A 22,096-nucleotide genomic window follows, 5' to 3' on the forward strand; every position below is an offset into this window, starting at 1 on the left:
CCACAAACATCTTAGTAGCACATAATCTTAGCAGCATATAATAAGTTTATTGCTCACAAAGCAGTTGGGTGTCGGCTAGGCAGCTCTGCTGGTCTTGGCTGGGTTCACTCTACACTCTAAGTGGTGTAGGCTGGCTCTTGGATAGGTCAGCAACATGATTAAGCCCTTCCACTTCTCATTCTCCTGTGGATTATCCCAGCCGTACTCTCATGATGATGGCAGATGTCTAAGAGGAAGCAAGTGAGTATAACTGTTTGAGCACTTTCTAGGTGCTCAGTCTAGGGCTGCTTATTCCCCACTACGGAGGAAAGAGCCTTCTGTGTACTCTACTCAATACCCATGAATCATGAGATTTTCTAGTCTGGCTGGCAGGAACAGGCCCATACCCAACCCTGTTTTGTCTGCAAGTGCCATTGTCACTCTTCTTTTTAGATGACTTTGGTGTCTGATATTCCTTAAACACTATATGAAAAGCAGTAACCATAAAGTAAAAGGTTGATAAATTATACATCATTGATTTTAAGAACTTCTAGTCATTAAAAGCCATTAGAGTTAAAGTGCACTTTACAGTTAGAAGATGTTTGTAATACATAATATAAAGAATAGTACAAATCACTAAGAAAGAGGGAGAAAATCCAATCTTATAACACTGGAGACAAACACACACAGGTTTTACTTAAGTGAAAAAAAAAAGAGCTTAAAGCTCTCTCTCTCTTTCTCACACACGGACACACACACACACACACACACACGCACGCACCCCAATAGGAAAAGTCACTCACCTAGTTAGGGTCAGAGTAGAGACTACTATTGAACTTAAATTTTTAAAAACCTTTGTTTTACTTGCAGCTTTAATAAACCTCCTGGCTTTTAAAATTACAAATTGCACAACGTAACTGTACAAGTTTGAACATTATCATCAGCATTAAAAATATTATTGGGACTTCTCTGGTAGCGCAGTGGATAAGATGCCGTGCTCCCAATGTAGGGGGCCGGGGTTCAATCCCTGGTCAGGGAACTGGATCCCACATGCATGCTGCAACTAAGCGTTCACATGCCACAACTAAGAGCTCGTGTACTGCAACTAAGAGTTTGCATGTTGCAACTAAGGAGCCCACCTGCCACAACTAAGACACAGTGAAACCAAATAAATAAATATTAAAAAAATATATATTATTAACTCTATATTTGTAAAGCATTTTACAGTTTACAGAGTGCTTTACCATACTCATATTCATTTGATCTTTCTCATATCTCTACCGAGACACAGCAGATATTATAGAAGACTAAGACTTACAGAAGTTATGTGGCTTGGCCAGAGTCCTAAAGATATATTTGGTGACCCTAGCATAAGAACTTTTATCTTCTCATGCCCAATCTAATGCCTTTTCCACTTCACATGGATATCTTTCAAAAAATATTCGTAAGCCTCATGTTCAAGATAATGTCAGGTTCTTAGGATGTTAAGAGATATGTCAGCCCACCTTCAATGGTGTAACAGGCGAGTAGTAAACCCACAGTAGATTCCTCCAGAATCCTAGGCTGGCATCCAAAATGAGGTTGTTCACAGTAATAATCACCTTTGTTTCACTGGTTCCTGTTCCTGCCTAATAGGGTCTGACCATGGTCACCAACAAATCTTCCACCATTGGTGATCGCTGAAAATCCCCAAATGGTGTTCTACATGAGCTCTGGAAACAGTCTAATCAGCTACCCAGATTTAATTCTTCCTTACAACTCTGAAGTTCTGTTCTGAACCAAGCTTGTGCCCATTTTCTTTCCTTTTTGGTAGGTTTTTGTGTTTTCTTCAGAGGTCTAAGCTTCTTATATACATGTATTTCTGTTGGGACTTTTAAAGATGTCCCATTTAAGATATGCAGCCACATTTCTTCTTTTGTAAAATGGAGGGGAATGTTATAGGAGAACTTTATAAGCTGATGAATTAAGTGGATGAAAGGACAAATACAAAATATGCATAATGAGAAACCATATTATACCCATTGGATTAAAAATGTCTGATGATATCAGATGTTGGAGATGAAATGGAATAAGTGCAACTCTTACTCGCCGCTGGAGGGTATATAAAATATTACCATTTTGGAACACAGCCAGCTGTTATTTCATGAGGAAAGCATAACTCAATACTTTGTTATCAGTTTTACTCCTAGGTACATACTCTGGTGAAACTCCTGCACTTCTATACTAGGACACACAAATTTTTATTTATTTGTTTATAATAGCAAACAATTCTAAATGACTTAAATGTTTCAATGAACATGTAAATTCTGGCAAATTCACATATAGGGATACTGTAAGACAGAATTGAAAATGAATGAACTGCAGCTGTAGCAGTAAATATGGATGGACGAATCCTGAAATATAATGTTGTTAAAAAGACAAGTCACAGAAGAATATAAACCTTTTTAAATAAAGTTCAAAAGGCAAAATTGAACGTGTTATTTAGGATACCTAAAACTAAGGGAATTATAAAAAATTAAGAGTAATGGTTATCTTAGAGGAAGTCAAATATATTAGGAGAACTTTTACCGTTTTACTATAAGGTATTCTTTTTGTTTCTTTTTTTAAAATTGAGGTATAGTTGATTTACAATATTATGTAATTTCAGGTATACATAATAGTCATTCACAGTTTTAAAAGGTTATACTCCATTTATAATTATTATAAAATACTGCCTGTATTCCCTGTGTTGTACAGTATATCCTTCTAGCTTATTTATTTTATATATAGTAGTTTGTATCTTTTACCATACACCTATTTTGTCCCTCTCTCTTTCCTGCTCCCCACTGGTAACCACTAATTTGTTCTCTTTATCTGTGAGTCTGTTTCTTTTTTGTTGTATTCACTAGTTTGTTTTATTTTTTTGATTCTACATATAAGTAATATCACAGAGTATTTGTCTCTTTCTTTGTGACTTACTTCACTAAGCATAATACCCTCCAAGTCCATCCATGTTGTTGCAAATGGTGAAATTTCCATCTTTTTTATGGCTAAGTAATATTCTGTGTGTGTGTACCATATATATATATATAAAATCTCACATCTTCTTTATCCATTTATCTGTTGATGAGCACTTAGGTTGCTTTCATATCTAGACTATTGTAAATGAACATTGGAGTGCATGTACTTTTTGAACTAATGGTTTTGTTTTCTTCAGGTGTATACCCAGGAGTGGAATTGCCAGATCATATGGTAATCCTATTTTTAGTTTTTTGAGGAACCGCCATACCATTTTCCATAGTGGCTGCACTAAGGACATTCTTAAGTGAAATTAGATGTATAGATGGATCGATCTCTCTCTCCCCATATATATATATATTTCTGTGAGTGTGTGGAGCATACTGGGAGGGGTATCCTAAGAGTGTCAATGATTTTGGTTATAGTCTATTGTATTTCTTAAATAGTTATTAAACGATTCAGGGATTCCAGTTTTAGTCATTCTTCATAACTCAAATATTACATGTTTTCTTTTGTAGATATTAAAAATTTTATAATTATGTATTAAAAATTAAGATGTTAGAAGAATAAATACCATATGGTAAATAGTCATTTCTCAGTGGTGACATTACAGGGCACTCTCACTTTATATATTATGCATTTCTAAATCTTCTAGGTCTTTTATAATTGACATGCAATTTTAATATGCAGAAAAGGCAGATGATTATAGAAAGTAAAAGCACAAATTCAGGTTTTTCTAATATTTTGCTAATGAAGATGGTAAACTTGAGTTATTAACCAAAGCTGTCATATCAGACTTAATACTAAGGATATTTGTTTTTGAAAATCACCAAGCCCAGTATTTACTCTCACTTGAGACTTTCAGATAAGCATATTTATCTTTCACCAGAATTTTAAGAAGTTCAAATTTGAGTCAGTGTTTTCTGCACTGATATAAAGTATATCTAAATTTATTTATTTATTTATTTATTTATTTATTTATTTATTTTAACAGTTTTAAAAGTATTTTTATTTTTGGTCGCATCAGGTCTTAGTTGTGGCACGCAGAATCTTTGTTGCAGCATGTGGGATCCTCTGCTGTGGTGTGTGGGCTTCTCTCTAGCTGTGGTGTGAGGTCCAGAGCACAAACGCTCTTCCTTGCAGCGCATGGGCTCTCTACTTGTGGTGAGTGTGCTCCAGAGTGCGTGGCTTCTATAGTTTGTGGCATGCAGGCTCTCTAGTTGAGGTATGCGGGCTCAGTACTTGTGGTGCGCAGGCTTAGTTGCCCCGCAATATGTGAGATCTTACTTAGCTCTCCTACCAGGGATCAAACTTGCGTGCCTTGCATTGGGAGGTGGATTCTTAACCACTGGACCACCAGGGAAGTCCCAAAAGTTTATTTTATAAGTTGCTTAACATATATCCTCTGCGTGACACTTCATCTTTTCTAAAATTTCTTTTAGCACTTATAACTAAATGTAAATATGTTATTATGAGAAGTTGGGGCAAAAGATTATAAACATTTTAATTTTAAGGGAACAAACTAGAAATGATGTGGTTACTAAAAATGAGTCTCTGATTATTTGAAAATCTTTTAAAAAAATTCCAACTGTATACAGAATGTTAAATGTCTTAGAAACACATGCATGATATAATATAATTGATCATGAAACACTGGTTTCCCATGGTATCAAGTTTATACATTTTGTTGAGTTGACAATTTAGAAGCTTTAGGTATCTCCATTTTTATGGTAGAATAATTGTGTGTTTATGTACATATATGTGATTAGACAAATATAATAATTTCAGAAAAGGTTTTTGTGGCACTTTCCTTATATGATTTTATAATTTAAAAAAATTGCATGACATTTATTCCCTTTAGAATTTTTTTCTCCAAATGGATGCTCTAAAAATGTCACTTTGAATTAAAGCATAGTGTTTGGAAAAGATAACTTATTTATGTTCTTGATGTAGATTTCAGTAACATGCTGAGTTTTGCTCTGGTTGAAATTTTCCTATATTTCAAAAGAAACTGCTGAAATTATTTAGATGTAAGGTTTCCAGATTTTAAATTATAGAAAACAATGTTAGAATTGCATAGAAAAAAAGAAAGTAATCCTTTTAAAATCCCTAGGATTTGACATGCACTATATATATATTTTTTTTTTTCATTAAACAGTTCACATTTGCTTCATAGAGTCTAATTGTTTTGTTTTGTTTTGTTTTGTTTTTTACAAATTTCTCAGCTTAAAAGGAATTGTATTCCTTTTCCTATAATATGAACAATTGGCTGAATTTCTAGTTCTTATAGGATTTGTGTGATGTCAGTGGGCTTTCCCTGCTTAATAAATTTATTAGGCCTTTCACCTTCTGAGATGGCCTGCACTGTCTGTAGAGTGTATTTCTCCCTTAGCCACTCTCACTTTCCAAGATGACCCAGTCCCCTGGGGCCACTCTCTCCTTTTGAGATGGTCTGCATTCTGTCTATGGAATGTGTATCTCTCTAAATAAATCCACTTCTTACCTAAAAAACAAAAAATAAAACACGACTTACTGAAGTCCTTCAAAAGGATAGATTATGACTAATAATATGTTTCCCAATTCCAACTCTTCTATATAAAATTTAATAATTGACTAAAGGACTTGTTTATCCACTTCATAAGTTTATTTATTTGTTTTTTTGGCCTATGCCACGCTGCTTGTGGGTTCTTAGTTCCTCAGTAAGGGATCAGACACAGACCCTGGCAGATGAATTCCCTCAAATTTACACGTTTAAATTCAGACACAGATCTCTAATGTCTTTATACAGATCCTTTCTTTACCTCTCATTTCCATATCTCCTTGCCCAGTAAAGTTACCAAAAAACCATAAATTTAAGTATTAACTGCTGGGTTTGATTTCATGGCTATAGTTTTTTGCTTTCTAATGATTATCATCAGTGTTCAGTCATTCAACCAATATTTATTGAATACTAGCCACCATGGTGGGCACTGTTATAGACGCTAGAATACAGTAAGTGGTAAGTAAAATAATCCATGGATTATTAATCTTAGTCTTAATGGAGCTAAGAAATACATAGCTACTTAGGTCAGTATATAATTATAAATTAAATTCTGTGAATGGCGTATGGGGGTGCTTTAAAATGGCAATTTGATTAAAGTTGGGGATTTATGAAGACCTCTTTAACATTTGAGAACTGAAGGATAAGTAATAGTTAGCCAAGCAAAGAGAAAGATAAATACATTTTTATACGTAGTTGACTATGTGGTGAGGGAGGTAGGGAAACAGTGTTCTTCATGAAATGGATAGTTTATAGACCATGGTAAGGATTTTGCTTAGTAGCAAGCTAAGGATTTTAATCTGAGTAATAATGTGATCAGTTTGTTTTTAGAAAATCACTTGGCTGATATATATAGAATGCTTTATAAGAAGATTGAAGTAGAAGGAAGATGTCCAGATAGGCATTTGCAGAGATTCAGTCTAGAAAGGATGTTGACTTGGAATTGAGTACTGTTGTTGGAGAGAATGTTATTTAAAAATAAAAGTCATGTTAATAGTTACAGAGAATTTTGCATGTTTCTGTCTCTGGATTGGACTGTTGATCTTGTCTAGTAGAAAAAGAACTAATTAATACAGATAGATGGAATTAGGTTCTAGATACTGCCAGTAAATTAAATATATACAAATAGCTTTTATATCCATTAAGGAATTGATGGGAATCTTAATAAAATAATAGTAAGTTAAACTACAGGAGAACCTTTCATTAAGCAGATGGTAAAAAGCAGTATAACAATAAACCACAGTTTATTAAATATTGTATATCATCTTAGTGATACTTTTATTATAATTAATGCTTTCCACAAAGAATTGTGGAATTAACATGCCAGTGTTTTGACTAACCATCTAATAGAATTTTCATTTAAATTACTTGAAAAGATGAATGATAAGCTTTGGGGAAATTAAGCTTTAATTTGAAATCAGAATATTTTCCTACTGAATAGAAATCTCTGCAATTTGTTACGAATTCTTTACCCTGTATTCTTTTCCCATATTATTTTTACTCTTTATTGTAGTTATCAGTCTTTCATCACTTTTTTGAGTGGTAATTTTTCAGCCTTACATGTGTCATTAAAAACTAATTCAATTGTCAAATTCAGTATCTGACATTTATGCACATATTTTCCATACTACAAAGTTGACAGAATAATTCTGTATTTTTAGAGGAATATACTAAAATGGCTATTATGCAGGACTTTATATTGTCCAAATTGTGTTTGAATGGATGTTTAAGAAATGCAAATTCACTTTTTGAATTTCACTAGCTCTCTTAAATAGTCTAAGAAAATAATGAACAGATGTGGAGATATCATGTGACCTGATTTCAAACTATACTGCAAAGTTATAATAATCAAAATAGTATCATGATGGCACAAAAACAGACACACAGATAAATGGAACAGAATAGACAGCCCAGAAATAAACCCACACTTATATGGTCAGTTAATCTACCACAAAGGAGGCAAAAATATACAATGCGGAAAAGACAAACTCTTCATTAAGTGGTATTGGCAAAACTGGACAGCTACATGCAAAAGAACAAAACTTAGGCACTATCTTCTACCGTATATAAAAAATAAACTCAAATGGATTAAAGTCTTAAATGTAGGACGTGAAATCATAAAACTCCTAAAAGAAAACATACGCAGTACACTCTTTGACATTTGTCTCAACAGTATTTTTTTGGATCTGTCTCCTTAGGCAAGAGCAACAAAAGCAAAAGTAAACAAGTGGTACTACATCAAATTGAAAAGCTTTTGCACAGTGAAGGAAACTATCAACAGAATGAAAAAGACCACCTACTGAATGAGAGAACATATTTTCAAATTATAAGTTCAATAAGGGGTTAATATACAAAATATATTAAAAAAAAACTCACACAACTTAATATCAGAAACCCAAACAATTTAATTTAAAAATAGGCAGAGAATATGAATAGATATTTTTTCAAAGAAGACATATGAATAGCTAATAGGCACATGAAAAGATGCTCAAATTCACTACATCAGGGAAATGCAATCAAAACCACAATGAAATACTACCTCACACCTTTCAGAGTGGCTGTTATCAAAAAGGCAAGAAATAACAAGTGTTGGCAAGGACATGGAGAAAAGGGAACCCTGGTACAGAGTTGGTGGGAATGTATATTGGTACAGATGCTATGAAAAACAAAGAAATTAAAAAAATGGAACTGCCATATGGCTCAGCAATTTCACTTCTGGGTATTTAACTGAAAACAACAAAAGCAGCAATTAAAAACGATATATGCATACCAGTGTTCATTGTAACATTATTTACAATAGCCAACCTATGGAAGTAACCTGTCTGTATAAAGATGAATGGATATAGAATATGTGATATATATACACAATGGAATATTACTTAGCCATAAAAAGAACAGAATCTTATCATTTGTGACAGTATGGGTGGACCTAGAGAGTATTATGCTAAGTGAAATAAGTCAGAGAAAGACCAATACTGTATGATATCACTTTTTTTTTTTTTTTTTTTTTTGCTGCTCTGCATGGCTTGTAGGACCTTAGTTCCCCAACCAGGGATTGAACCGGGGCCATGGCAGTGAAAGTGCCAAGTCCTAACCACTTGACTGCCAGGAAATTCCCCGTGTGATATAACTTATATGTTGAATCTAAAAAACAAAACAAGCAAACATAACAAAGAAGAAATAGACTCTTAGATACAGAGAACTAACTGGTGATTGCCAGAGGGGAGGTAGGTAAGGGGATGGGCAAAATAGGTGAAGAGGATTAAGAGGTACAGACTTCCAGCTATGAAATAACAAGTTTTGGAGATATAATGTACAACATAGGGAATATTGTCAATAATATTGTAATAACTTTGTATGGTGACAGACGTTAACTAGCCTTATCTTGGTGATCATTTGGTATAAAACAATCAAAGGTAAGAAAGGTATAAAAATATCAAATCACTATGTTGTACACCTGAAACTAATATAATATTGTAAGTTAATTATACTTCAATTAAAAAATTGTGATATTCTACAACTCATAATTTCTTATCGTTTAAGTATTCTGCACTCTATTCTTCAAAGGAACATAACAGCCTATTGTTAACCAATTCTTTATGTCTGTCTGCCACTTTTACTGTCATAAAATCAATTAAACATTATAGATAAATTACACATGTGCAGAGGTAGAAGAAGAGAAAATATATTGAAAACATTAGGCAGATAAAAGTCATGCAAGGTCATTCAAGAAATGAAGAAATTTTATTTTAAAATATTTTCAAAAGTCATTATAAATTCTTGGTCTCTTCTGTTACATAGTGTTGTTCGGGAATGTTTTAAAGAGATATCAAAGATTTAGATACAAGATTCAGTACTTTGGGGATTATTGCACATTTTACTGATGCTCAGATCATGTACTTAAAGGGCAAAAGAGTAAAATATGAATATTTTCCCTGTATATAAATTATATCTTTAATGAAAGTATTTCTGCTTTTTTTTTTTTCCAGGATTCTTACTCTTAGGAATGTTTTATTTACCTGGCAGCGTAACTTTTTCTTCTCTGTTATTCAGTGAAACTCTATTCTGGTTCTTTCTTCTGCTTCTGAGACTGCTTTTTCTCTACCTATTCAATAGCTTTTCTTCTTCCATACTGTAAAAGTTGCCATTCTTCTGGCTCTGTGCTAAGTTTCGTCTTATCCCACATTCTTGGTCAGGCTGTTCATCTGGCTTTATTGCAGTAAAGCTAAGTTGCCTCACACATATTCATTAGATTGTGAAGAAAGCATTGTGAATCATCATGAGCATTATCTTTGTTAACATCAGTAACATCGGTACTGTCCTCATCAACATCTTTGCCTCTATTGAGTGCTTACTGTATGGCAGGCATTACTGAGCATTTCACATATATTAGCGCCTTAAAGCATAATCATTCTTTAAGGTTGTTAATGTTTTAGGCTCTGAGAGTTTAAATCTTGTTTGAGGTCGTGCTACTATTATGTAGAGTTAAATTTAGATAAATCTAATTTCCTTTCTTATGCTTTTTAGTTGCTGTGCTTTTCTGCCTCTCAATTCATGCACACTATTTTAGTTCAAGGTTATAGAAAAGTGTGTTTAATAAAATAAAAGAGTGTACAATTTAACTCAGTAAATTGTTTTTTCTAAATTTATTTATTTATTGGCTGTGTTGGGTGTTTGTTGCTGTGCACTTGCTTTCTCTAGTTGCGGCGAGTGGGGGCTACTCTTTGTTGAGGTGCATGGGCTTCTCATTGTGGTGGCTTCTCTTGTTGCAGAGCATGGACTCTAGGCACACGGGCTTCAGTAGTTGTGGCACTTGGGCTCAGTAGTTGTGGCACGTGGGCTCCGTAGTTGTGGCTCTCAGGCTGTAGAGCACAGGCTCAGTAGTTGTGGTGCACGGGCTTAGTTGCTCTATGGCATGTGGGATCCTCCCGGACCAGGGCTCAAACCCATGTTCCCTGAATTGGCAGGCGGATTGTTAACCACTGCGCCACCAGGGAAGTCCCAGTAAATTTTAAAATAAAAAATTTGTGTAACAAATTGAATTTATGAAGTAATTGTATAATATGTGCTTTATTTCACACTGAAGCTAATTTGTGATTCATTTTCTAATAGCTGTTTGTGAAGCCATGACAGGTTTTAAATGAATAGAAATGATAATTGCTAAACAAAATTTATGTTTGGTGAAAAATGTTTTAGTAGCGAGATATTATAAATTTGGTTATTACCTAAGTGAGACTAGTAAATCAATTTCTAATATCCTAAATCAGTTTCTGTTCTAAGTTTCCTAATAAAGGATATAAATTTGTGTAAGCCCAATATGAATAAATACATACATGTAGACATGCTTGGATTGGACAGTTTCGATTTCAGGAGATATTACAAAAGTTAGTTTCTATAGCAATATTCAACAGAGACTTGTCTCCATTAAGTCTTGCTGGAAAAATAGGTATTAGGGTAGCAGAAAGTAATGCCAAGACTTGTAATCTATAGTGACTTTCTTCTTTCTGGCTTGTTTAATGGCATAATATTTTGTTAATTTACTGAAATCACTCTGAAGTTATTTTAGCCAATAATCTTAAGGAATTTTTGTTTTTGTGCCTCTATTAATTTTTTTTAAAGATGAAGCTTAGAAACTCAGGTAAAACTTTTTTATTTAATTAAGAGAAAGTATTATATTTCAGTATTATTTTAAACTTTAGATTAATTCTATCAATCTAAACCTTTGAAAAGAATAATTATGTCTAACAACAAGGAGATGACTATTTGACTTATAAAGATAACTTCCAATTCTGTGATCTTTACAAATGACCCAATTCCACTTCTTTTAATGGCTGAGTAATATTCCATTATATATATGTACCACATCTTCTTTATCCGTTCATCTGTCGATGGACATTTAGACTGTTTCCATTTACTGGCTATTGTAAAATAGTGCTGCAGTGAACATTGGGGTACGTGTCTTTTTGAATTACGGTTTTCTCAGGGTATACGCCCAGTAGTGGGATTGCTGGGTCATATGGTAGTTCTAGTTTTAGTTTTTTAAGGAACCTCCATACTGTTTTCCACAGTAGCTGTATCAATTTACATTCCCACCAGCAGTGCAGGAGGGTTCCTTTTTCTCTGCACCCTCTCCAGCATTTATTGTTTGTAGGTTTTTTGATGATGGCCATTCTGATCGGTGAGAGGTGATACCTCATTGTAGTTTTGATTTGTATTTCTCTAATAATTAGTGTTAATGAGCATCTTTTCATGTACCTCGTGGCTATCTGTATGTCTTCTTTGGAGAAATGTCTATTTAGGTCTTCTGCCCATTTTGGAATTGGGTTGTTTGGTTTTTTTTTTTTCATTTTAAGCTGCATGAGCTGTTTGTATATTTTGGAGATTAATCCTTTGTCTGTTGCTTTGTTTGCAAATATTTTCTCCCATTCTGTGGGTTGTCTTTTCATCTTGTTTATGGTTTCCTTTGCTGTGCAAAAGCTTTTAAGTTTAATTAGGTCCCATTTGCTTATTTTCTTTTTTATTTTCATTACTCTAGGAGGTGGATCATAAAAGATTTTGCTGTGATTTATGTCAAGAAGTGTTTTTCCTTTGTTTTCCTCTGAACGTTTTATAGCGTCCAGTCTTCCATTTAGGTCTTTTTTTTTTTTAAGAACTTTTATTGAGATACAGTTAACATACAATAAACTGCATATATTTGGAATGTACAATTCGGTATTTTTTTTCTTATTAGTAATCTATATATGGCAATCCCAATCTCCCAATTCATTCCCCCCAACACATTTAGGTCTTTAATCCATTTTGAGTTTATTTTTGTGTGTGGTGTTAGGTAGTGTTCCAGTTTCATTCTTCTACATGAAGTTGTCCAGTTTTCCCGGCACCACTTATTGGAGAGGCTGTCTTGCCTCCTTTGTCATCGATTAGGTTGACCATAGGTGCGTGGGTTTATCTTTGGGCCCTCTGCCCTATACCATTGATCTATAGTTCTGTTTTTGTGCCAGTACCAAAAATAACTAAAGGTCTATCTAGAAAGGAGCCATTTGAAAAAGTCCTTTAAAAAGGCATATGAACAGTGATCACAGCTTTCAAACTGTTATCTGGTATTATTATGTAGTAAATATGTATTTAATATTTAATGGAAGAGAAAAAAGGAAGATATTAACAACAAAAGAATTTTAAGGAATTCAAATTTTAGCCAATCCAGAGAATCAGTGGAAAAGATCTGAAGCTCAGTCTAGAAGTAACATTTGGATGAGTTGGCTGTTTCTAAAGTGGAAGTTATATTATAGGCTTACAACCTATTTGAGTAGAATTCTAAAGCAACCAATGATACTTCTGTTCCTTAAGAAATCACATTAAGAGCACTCACACAACTTCTACCCATGGAGAACCAACTTTCAGGAAGATCAAAATTATTGAAGCATTCTGTACATCAGCATGGCTTTCAAAAATTGGAAATGAAGATTATATGTAATAATTATAATACATTAATAATCATATATAATTAATTAATATAGAATTATAATTACATATATATTATATGATCTTGGGATTGATCACTAAAAAATAGGTTTTAATACCATCAGGTCCAGCTATCTGGTTTTTATCAGGTGAGCAGGAACTGAGAAACTAAATGACTTGACTGAAATTAATTGATTAATTATTGACAGCTTTGATATAATAATCTTGGTCTTTCAATAGTTCCTCTTTCTATATACCATACTTTCATCATATGTTAATTTTTTTCCTTTCTTATAATAGTTAATTTTGCCTTAGATTTTCTAGAACTTATATTCATGAAGATGAGGCAATTTCTGAAAAAATTATTTATTATGATGCTTGTGACTTCTCAAGAAGATCGATCAGCAGGGTTTCTTTTTGGTCTTGCTCATTTACTCATTGAGTTAAGTGTGTGATGAAGGTGATATAGCACATAAGCATAAAAGGAGAAGCTGTGAGATCATATCAACATGCTTTAATAACATGTATGCTAATAATATGACATATCTTAGTTATACATACTCTTTTAATATATCCATATCCAACTACTAGATAATTCTCAGAGAGATGATTTGTGAAGGGTATTCTGAAGTCTTTTTTTTTTTTTTTTTTGGCTGAGATGGATCTTTGTTGCTGCGCGCCATCTTTCTCTAGTTGTGGTGAGCAGGGGCTACTCTTCTTCATTGCGGTGCAAGGGTGCTTCAGTGCGGTGCCTTCTCTTGTTGCGGAGCATGGGCTGTAGGCACGTGAACTTCCGTAGTTGCAGTATGTGAGCTTAGTAGTTGTGGCACACTGACTTAGTTGCTCTGCAGCATGTGGGATCTTCCCGGACCAGGAATCAAACCCATGTCGCCACATTGGCAGGGGGATTCTTAACCACTGTGCCACCAGGGAAGTCCCTGAAGTCTTTTAACAAATGATAAATTTCAAATTCTGTTTTTACACAGCCACGTGAGCCACAGTAAGAAATAAAACTCCCCCCCGAAGTAACAAATTTCTTCTAAAAATCAAATTAATTCCAGTAAACAAAACCCACTGTGAATTTTACGTTTCCCAAAGGTTTTTTTTTTTTTAATCAGATGCTTGTTATAAATTCCTCCAGTGATGATTTGGAGTTGAGTATTGAAAGCAGTAGTTGGCTGTACTCTGTTCTACTAGTTGACCTGATGAAATACCAAAGCTGTTAGTAATTACAATTAATCGACGTTATGAATTATTCTTACAGTAATTTAATCATAGGCTTTCTTTCATCATGATACTTATTTCTCAACCATTTTCTTCCATCTTTCCCTCCCTGCATCTATTTTTCATCTTGCCCATTGATAGAAATGCAGAGTAATTTTAATATGATCACATCTAAAACATAATTAATCAAACATGCTTTAAAGAATGTAGTCCAAAATCTTATATAGGGTTGGCCAAAAAGTTCATTTGGATTTTACCATAACATCTTATGGAAAAAGCTGAACGAACTTTTTGGCCAACCCAGTACATTATATAGTGAATCTTTTATGATGCCCACTTTGCTTCCCTCTCTCTCTCCTGCCCCCTCTCCCCCTCATCTCTTTTTGAGGAAGGAAAGGAAACAAGTTATAGAAGAGAATTCTTTGAACAAAAAGCAGTCAGAGTGGAAAAACCATATTTCTCATCACATATCCTTAAATGGGATTTCAATCAGAGTGTGGGCTAGGGATATGGCTTTATGAGTGTAAGATTACTTGAGTTTCATTTAATTAAAGTAGGAATCGACCAAAATGCTGACATTCAATTTTCTATTGCCTTTCTCATGTCTGACTCTGTCTCAGCTGAAATATTATCTCAATGGAGAAAAGTATCTGTAGTATGCTACATTCATCTAAAAAGAGGAGGTATATATACATGTATATGTATATGTGTGTGTGTATCTGTGTGTTTATACATAGTCACACTCAGACATACACTAATCAGTTTAAGAAATAATGGAAGAATAAACCATAAAATAAAAAATCCCAATTGTCAATTCTCCAAAATGATTAAATCATTTCACTCCCACTTCAGTGTATGAGAGTTTCATTTGCTCTATCCCCATTTGGTGGTGTTGGTCTTTTTGATTTTAACTGTTCTAATGAATGTGAAATCTTATCTCATTGTGATTTTAATTTACATTAAATCATGTTGAGCCCTTTTACATGTACCTCCTTGCTACTTGTATATCTTCTTTTGTGGAGTGTCTAATCACTCTTTTGCCCACTGGGAGGGGGTTATTAGTCTTTTTATTTTTGATTTGTAGGAATTTGTATATATTTTGAATATATTTTGTCAGATGTATAACTGTCCTCTTGCTTCTATTTAACTAAACAATAATGAAAGGATATTATTTATAGAAGATATTGATGCATTTAATATTAATAAACTGGCAATTTTGGAAAGAAATTAGAGTAATTGGTATTTAAAATACAGACTTTATAGTTTTAAACTTAAAACAAAAATTACATTCTATTCTGTTTTTGGTTTCAGGTGCAGTTAAAAACTAGCATTTCTAGTCAGTATGTAATTCGTGCGCAACCAACTAATAGGTGCCTTTCTACACTGGAGTGTGCAGCTGTTGCTCTTTCTATCTTGGAGAAAAATAATTACATACAAGAGGTATGTCTTTAGAAAGTTATATAGTTTTTAAAAGTGGGAGTTTGGTTAGTTTTTTTGTCTAGAAAATTAAAAAATGCACAACTTGTTAAATTTGTAGCTCAAGTGACAAGTAAACTATATCTGTGATAGAGATTTTATAACCTTCCTTTCCCCTTTGGTGTTTTTCTGTTATTTTAGCATTCCAGATTGCATTATTTAAATATTCATCCTAAGCTGTGCAAGCAGCATTGTATATATGCTAAATTGTTTTTAAGTAGCATAACATTAAATAGTTTTTTTGGCTAGATATTTCTTTCGGTATTCTGTATTTCTGTTTTAGTATTTTGTGTTTTCTTGTACTCGACTTTTTTCATTCTAATTACAAGAACATTTTATAGCAAGATTTTTTCCATTGGTGCTTTTATTTGAGAAGGTATACCAACTTCCTGTTTATCTTATTAATCTCACTTAGGTTATAAAAAGATATAATTTATTTTGAAAAAAAAGCCTACAGAATACGAAAAGGTTATAACCTGCAATCAACATTTTATTTAATTTCTGTGAAAGCCTGATGATTTCATATATAATTCATAGTCATTAGTAAATAATAGTGTTTCAGTGAACTCACTAACATCTGAATCTTTTAGAACATGTAAGAAACTACACTTATGACAAGAGAAAAAATAGCAAAATAAGACTAAACGGTTAGGCTTTTTTAATCACTGAAAATTTTTGATAAATTCATCTCAAGAAGAAAAGTCAGAGGATAATGAGCATAACTAAGTGGAGTTTTACAACTCCCTCCTCTAACACACACATACACACACACACACACACACACACACACACACACACACAGAGGACTCTTTCCTGCCTTCTTTCTCTCTCTCTCTCTCATCGTATACCATGGTTTCTATTATAAAAGTGTGCCTTAGCCATGAGGGAAATTCCATAATGGATCAAAGCTCAGGTCAGAGTAGCTGGGTTAGTTACCAAGAAAAACAGCAAAAGACCTCCAGAGCACGGAGAGTTAAAGAATGCCAGAAGAAGCATTGAATTGCCCTTTTCCTCTCTCCTGCCCAAGCCATGGTATGCGTCAGAGTTGGAGACTTTCTTCTTTTGAAAGAAGTAGGCTTTCATGAGTAGGCTATTTTTGTGTGTATCTGTGTGGGTCTAGACAATTTCTCTTCCTTTTGAGGAAAAAAATTTGTGAGGGATCCTAAATCCTTCCTCCAAATGACCAGAGTGTTCCCAGACTTTTTTTTTTCTCCTCTCTAACTTTATCACCTACTCCCATGTACCTTCCATCATCATAGCACTTAATATAGCCCTATACTTGTCTCTCTGTTTTGTTGATTAACCATCATCTCTGTATGTTCTTGAGCAGAAAACAACACTCTTTTTAGGTGTCTTAAAGGAAAGATGAAACCCAAGGCTATTGTTGAAGCTTGCTTTCTGTACAGTCTCTGTATTTTCCTTTTTGTTGATGTGAAAGCCTAGGATCAGCCAACATCAGATGCAGGACCCATTAGAAGTTCAAATCTTGAGGGAAAAATATAATGTTTTTGGGCTATAGATTTAAAATTTCTTTCCTCTTCTTCTTCTGGTTTATAAAAAGAATCTTCTATGGATTTATATTTAATTATTCCCACAATTGGAATTGAATCTTTACTACATTCCTAAACAGAAGCTTTAAAGTTGATAATAGTGGTGTTTTAGTAATAGTAGTTGTATAAAAAGGGCTAGGGTTTGTACTACTACCACTACAAATGCTGCTACTGCTCCCCACTTTCCAGTTTTATAAGATATATTATTCTGGTATTAATTAATGTACTATCACAGCAGGAAACCTATCTTATGTTTTTAGTATAATATCTAACAACAGGCAAAGTTTAAGATACAGAAGGGTATCAGGACCTATCATCTCTTCAGTTTTTGGTATTGTTTTCTATGGGTCAAGTTGAATATAAAATCCCAGAGCAATAGTGAGGTCCTAGAGTTCTCATTTCTTTTACTTTGGTCACGAGGAATAATCATACAGTAGTGACCAGGAGTAGAAAAAGGATGTTTGATAATCAGATGTGTGATTTGGGAAGTACTGATAAGATGGTTGGCAGGAGCATGAGCAGAAGAAAGCAAAATGATACATCCCAAGTTGCTTATTATTACACCTGGCAAACAGTTAGCTTTCTTAGCGGGGGAACGCCAAGTCCAGCTTGTTTAAATCTAGCTACAATAAAAAAATTAGTACATTCTTCTGAGAAACACAGTTAACATCTGCTCTGATACAGGTGTTTTCTTTCTTTCCTGGGGAGGAAAGCTATAACATGCCTTTTTCCCCCAATAACCTTTTATTAGGGGCATCCTAATAAAACCTTAAGATTATGGGGAAGGGTAGTAATTTTTCAGCTGGCTTCATTCTGTAGAGGTAGGGCTTCTCAAAATAAGGAACTTGGCATAGAATGGCCTTCTTAGTCTGTTGATTCATTCACTTCCTTTATTCTTGAGCAGTTTTCAAACACTTGGAAATAGCATGATATGAGTTTTGAAGCAAGTTTGAGTTAGAACTTCATCACTTATCATCATCAGTTTTTGCCAGAAGGCAATTCATGTAATCTCTTTGTGTTTGTTTTCTTATCTGTAATATACAAAAAATAGTTACCTCATAATATTATGAGAATCAAATGGAATAATGTTATGTTAATTGCCTGACACCAGCTCTCAAGAAGAGTTCATCTTTTTGCCTTGCCTCTCTGATTCTTGTCTATAAGCTAGACAGAAAAATTGAATTGAAAGTTGGTGATTTTCATTCTGCTATTATACTATGTACCAGGGTTTCTCATACCTTGGAAGCCTTATGAACTTTTATAACTAGACATGGTAAAGCTTTGTGCTGTAGCCTAAATAAGCCTTATCTCTATTCATCACCAGTAGTTGGTAGTAATGGTCTTTTGAAACTGTCACTTTGCATCTATAGACAAAGGATTTATAGAACATCGATTTTCCCCCAAATAATCTTTTAGAAACTAATTTTGTAAGTAGAGGATTTTCTTTGTTCTTCTGAACCGGTAAGCCTCTCATATAGCTTCACATTGCCTCAGCTATGATGTTATGAATGTATAGAGAAACATAATCATTTATCATCAAGTTGTGTGCTAAGCACTTTAAATGTATTAGCTAAGTGTACCATAATAATAACCTTATAAGGTGCACATTATATTCCTCACTTTACAAATGAAGAAAGCAAGGAAAATAGAGGTTATATAACTTATCTGGGAGCACATAGCTAGTAAGTGATTGCATCTGTCACTTAAAACTCCAAAATCAGAATGGCATAACACACTGTCTGTACAGTGGGATTGCCAGGGGTACCTCTGCTAATTATAGTCACTTAGGGATCCAGGCTGATGGGTGTACCATCTAGACATATCATTTTACTTTTCTTAAGGAACGAGTAAGGGGACATGGGGAAACATACACTGCTTTTAAAGCATCTGCCTAGAGGTGACACAGATTATTCGTGCTCACATTTCACTAACCAAGTCAAGTTATATGGCCATGCCTAACTTCAAAGGTGGCTAGAAAATGCAGTCTGATCATGTATCGTGAAAGAGGACTGGTATATTTGTGAATAGCCCTAGTGACTACCACAGATCTATCTATCTCCAAAATTCGTTCTCTTAATTACTTCAGAAAATTGATAGAATCTTATCTTCAGGAATTAAAAGTTAGAGACTCTTAACCATAGGAGTATTAATACTCTTCTATCTATAAAGAATCTAATAAACGTCATAAAATAGCAATAGAACCTTCCGTTGTCTCAGTCTGTATATAGTCCTAGGTATGCTTCCTAGGTGTGATGTTTCAGGATTCAATCACTTCCCTCAGTTGACTCTGTAAAGTAACATATAGTCATTTTTATATTTCTTCTCTTGTTTGAAGAATTGAAGATACTAAAAGAAATTAGGAGAACATACCTAAGAGACTTTATACAATACTATCAGGTGGGGTTTTTCCCAAGATGTTTGTCTTTTTCTTACTGGTGCGTATCAGTTAGCAGTTACATTTGGTTGCATTTAACAGAGCCCTTACTGCAGTGGTTGAGCCATATAAAGGTTTATTTTTCTCCTGTAAATAAGAATGCTGAAGTGAGTGTCCAGGGGTGGGGATGCAGCTGAAAAGGACATCAGAGACTGAGATTTCCTCCGTCTTTCTGTCCATCATTGTATGTATTTGGCTTTAATCTTCATGTTTATTGCCCTGTAGTCAGATAATGGTTATCCCACATCTAACAGTCATGTTCCAGGCAAGAAGAAAAGGCAAAAGCCTTTGCCTGCTAAGTCTGTCCCAACCCAAGGCCTTCCACTTACATCTTGTTGGATAAACTGTCATTAGTCAATGTAGTGTTACTAGCTGGACACATTGCCACTTTGAATAAAATTTTGGATTTTTTTAATAAGGAAGAAAAGAATGGATATGGAGAAGCAACTACCAGTGACTGCCACATATTTCTAAGAGTTCATTGTAAATTAAAGTTATTGAGCCCTTTGCTGCCACTTCTGTTATGTATGTGCGGGAATACATTTTCACATAGACATTGTGAAATTTTTGTAGTTAAATCTATCTTTGTTCCTTTTATTTTTTTTTTAAGTAATCTGCACAATCAAGTTTGTTATTTAAAACAGTTAGATCAGGGATCTCAGGCACAAGGAAAGAATCTGATTCAAATATGTTTGAAACATCAGCTTAATGTTTTTATTTTTTTCCTAATTTTTGAATTTGAATATCTTTAAGAAGGACATATGCTCCAGTTGTTTTACAGCCTCTGCCATTGTCTGTTATCTTAAGTCACATGTTTATATGTCTGTCCCTAGAGGTATTTGAATTTAGACAAGTATGTATGCAGTTACAATTATTTCAAATGCACCCAAACCTGGATATCTAACTTGTATGTGGGCCATGAAGTAGTGTGAGAGAATTACTGAAATTATGCATTGCTGCCATCATCTAATTGTTATCAAGTAGCAGGAAGCTTGTGTTAGTCTGTGATTGAAACTGATTTAACTAATTTGTACCTAAACATCTCCTTTAGTCTGCTTGTTACAGATTAGTTATTATACTGGCAACAGTTTTTGTAGTGTTTGAATATATTAAAATATAAAACTAAATTTAGACTTTATCATGTATATGGAAAATTAGTCTGTCTTCTTACTGGAATTCCTTAGTGGTATGTAACGTATGAATTTGAATAAATTATTTATTTAGAAATTATCATATGCTTATTATTAGAGTGCCTATTGCTTTTCAAAGTTAAAAGCTAATCATAAAAAAAAATATAATAATCCCTGTTTCTAAAGAAAAAATTTAGATAGAATATCATGATTTGTCACAGTATTTTTAGTATCTTTTTTTTTTCTTATCTTAACAGACTTTGCTTCGCCCTCTTCAAGCTTTATGCTCTTTCCAGCTTCAGCATGGTGCTCAAATTCGCTTCAGCAAGGAACACCTTCTGAAAAATGGATTATATCCTAAGCCGATGCCAAAGAACAAACGCAAACTCAGGAAAATGGAGCTATTAATGAACAGTGTTAAAATTTAGTACAATTGTTCTTATGGTGCTAGTTATGATTTCTTCAGCTGACAACACCTAATTAACTTTTTTACATTTTAAATCTGTGGGCTTTTGTCTAAAGAATGAGTTACATACTAAACTTACCCAGAAGAAGAAAGTAATCCAAACAGCCATAAAAACAAACACAATTCACTGACTCAGCAAAAAGCAAGATTTCATACTGTATTTGGTTTTAAAATGTGCCTCTCATACATTTTTTCAAATCAGTAATTTGAAATGTGATTAGTTGTTGAGCTGGTTTAGAAGTTCTTATTTATAAAATGGAATGGAAGAAATCAGTGTGCCTGATTGGTTCAGTACTGTTTCCATTTAGTGTTTACAGATAATTAGGTGTAGACCTATAATAGAGGATACCTACATCAACTTGCAATCTTGTACATGAACTTTATAGTCTGAAATAGGTAACAAAAGAAAATAATACTCAAGTAATTTAGGTTGAATTTATTTCATAAAAAAGTATTCTTTAGGGACTAAACTTGAGTTCAGCTAGTGTGATTTATGTGTGCTATTAATTGCCCATATTTTTAAAGTTAGAAATTAGAAAATGTATATTTGATATATAAAATACTATTTTCAGGTGTACAACGTAATGATATGGTATTTGTATACATTGCAAAATGATCACTACAGTAAATCTAGTTAACATCTGTCACCATACATAATTACAACAAATTTTTTTTTTTGCAATGAGAAGTTTTAAGATTTACTCCTTTAGCAACTTTAAAATATGCAATATAGTATTACTAACTATAGTCACCATGCTATATATTACATCCCCATGACTTACTTATTTTAAAAGTGGACCCTTTTGACTCGCTTCCCCATTTCACTCCCACCCTTACCTCCAC

At 33.7% G+C, this 22,096-nt stretch overlaps 1 protein-coding gene across 1 annotated transcript in view; it reads left to right on the plus strand.

Moving 5' to 3' along the window:
* The window catches only part of DTWD2 (DTW domain containing 2), a 101,434-nt gene extending 79,646 nt beyond the window's left edge, over nucleotides 1-21,788 (plus strand). The window contains exons 5-6 of the mRNA XM_057736952.1: nucleotides 15,509-15,637; nucleotides 21,045-21,788. Coding sequence (XP_057592935.1) covers nucleotides 15,509-15,637; nucleotides 21,045-21,215 — 300 coding nt within the window. The 3' untranslated portion in view covers nucleotides 21,216-21,788. The remainder of the gene's footprint in view (nucleotides 1-15,508; nucleotides 15,638-21,044) is intronic.
* Nucleotides 21,789-22,096: the final 308 nt, after the last annotated feature.

Source organism: Hippopotamus amphibius, chromosome 1 (assembly GCF_030028045.1).
Source record: "Hippopotamus amphibius kiboko isolate mHipAmp2 chromosome 1, mHipAmp2.hap2, whole genome shotgun sequence".
Classification (NCBI taxonomy): Eukaryota; Metazoa; Chordata; class Mammalia; order Artiodactyla; family Hippopotamidae; genus Hippopotamus; species Hippopotamus amphibius.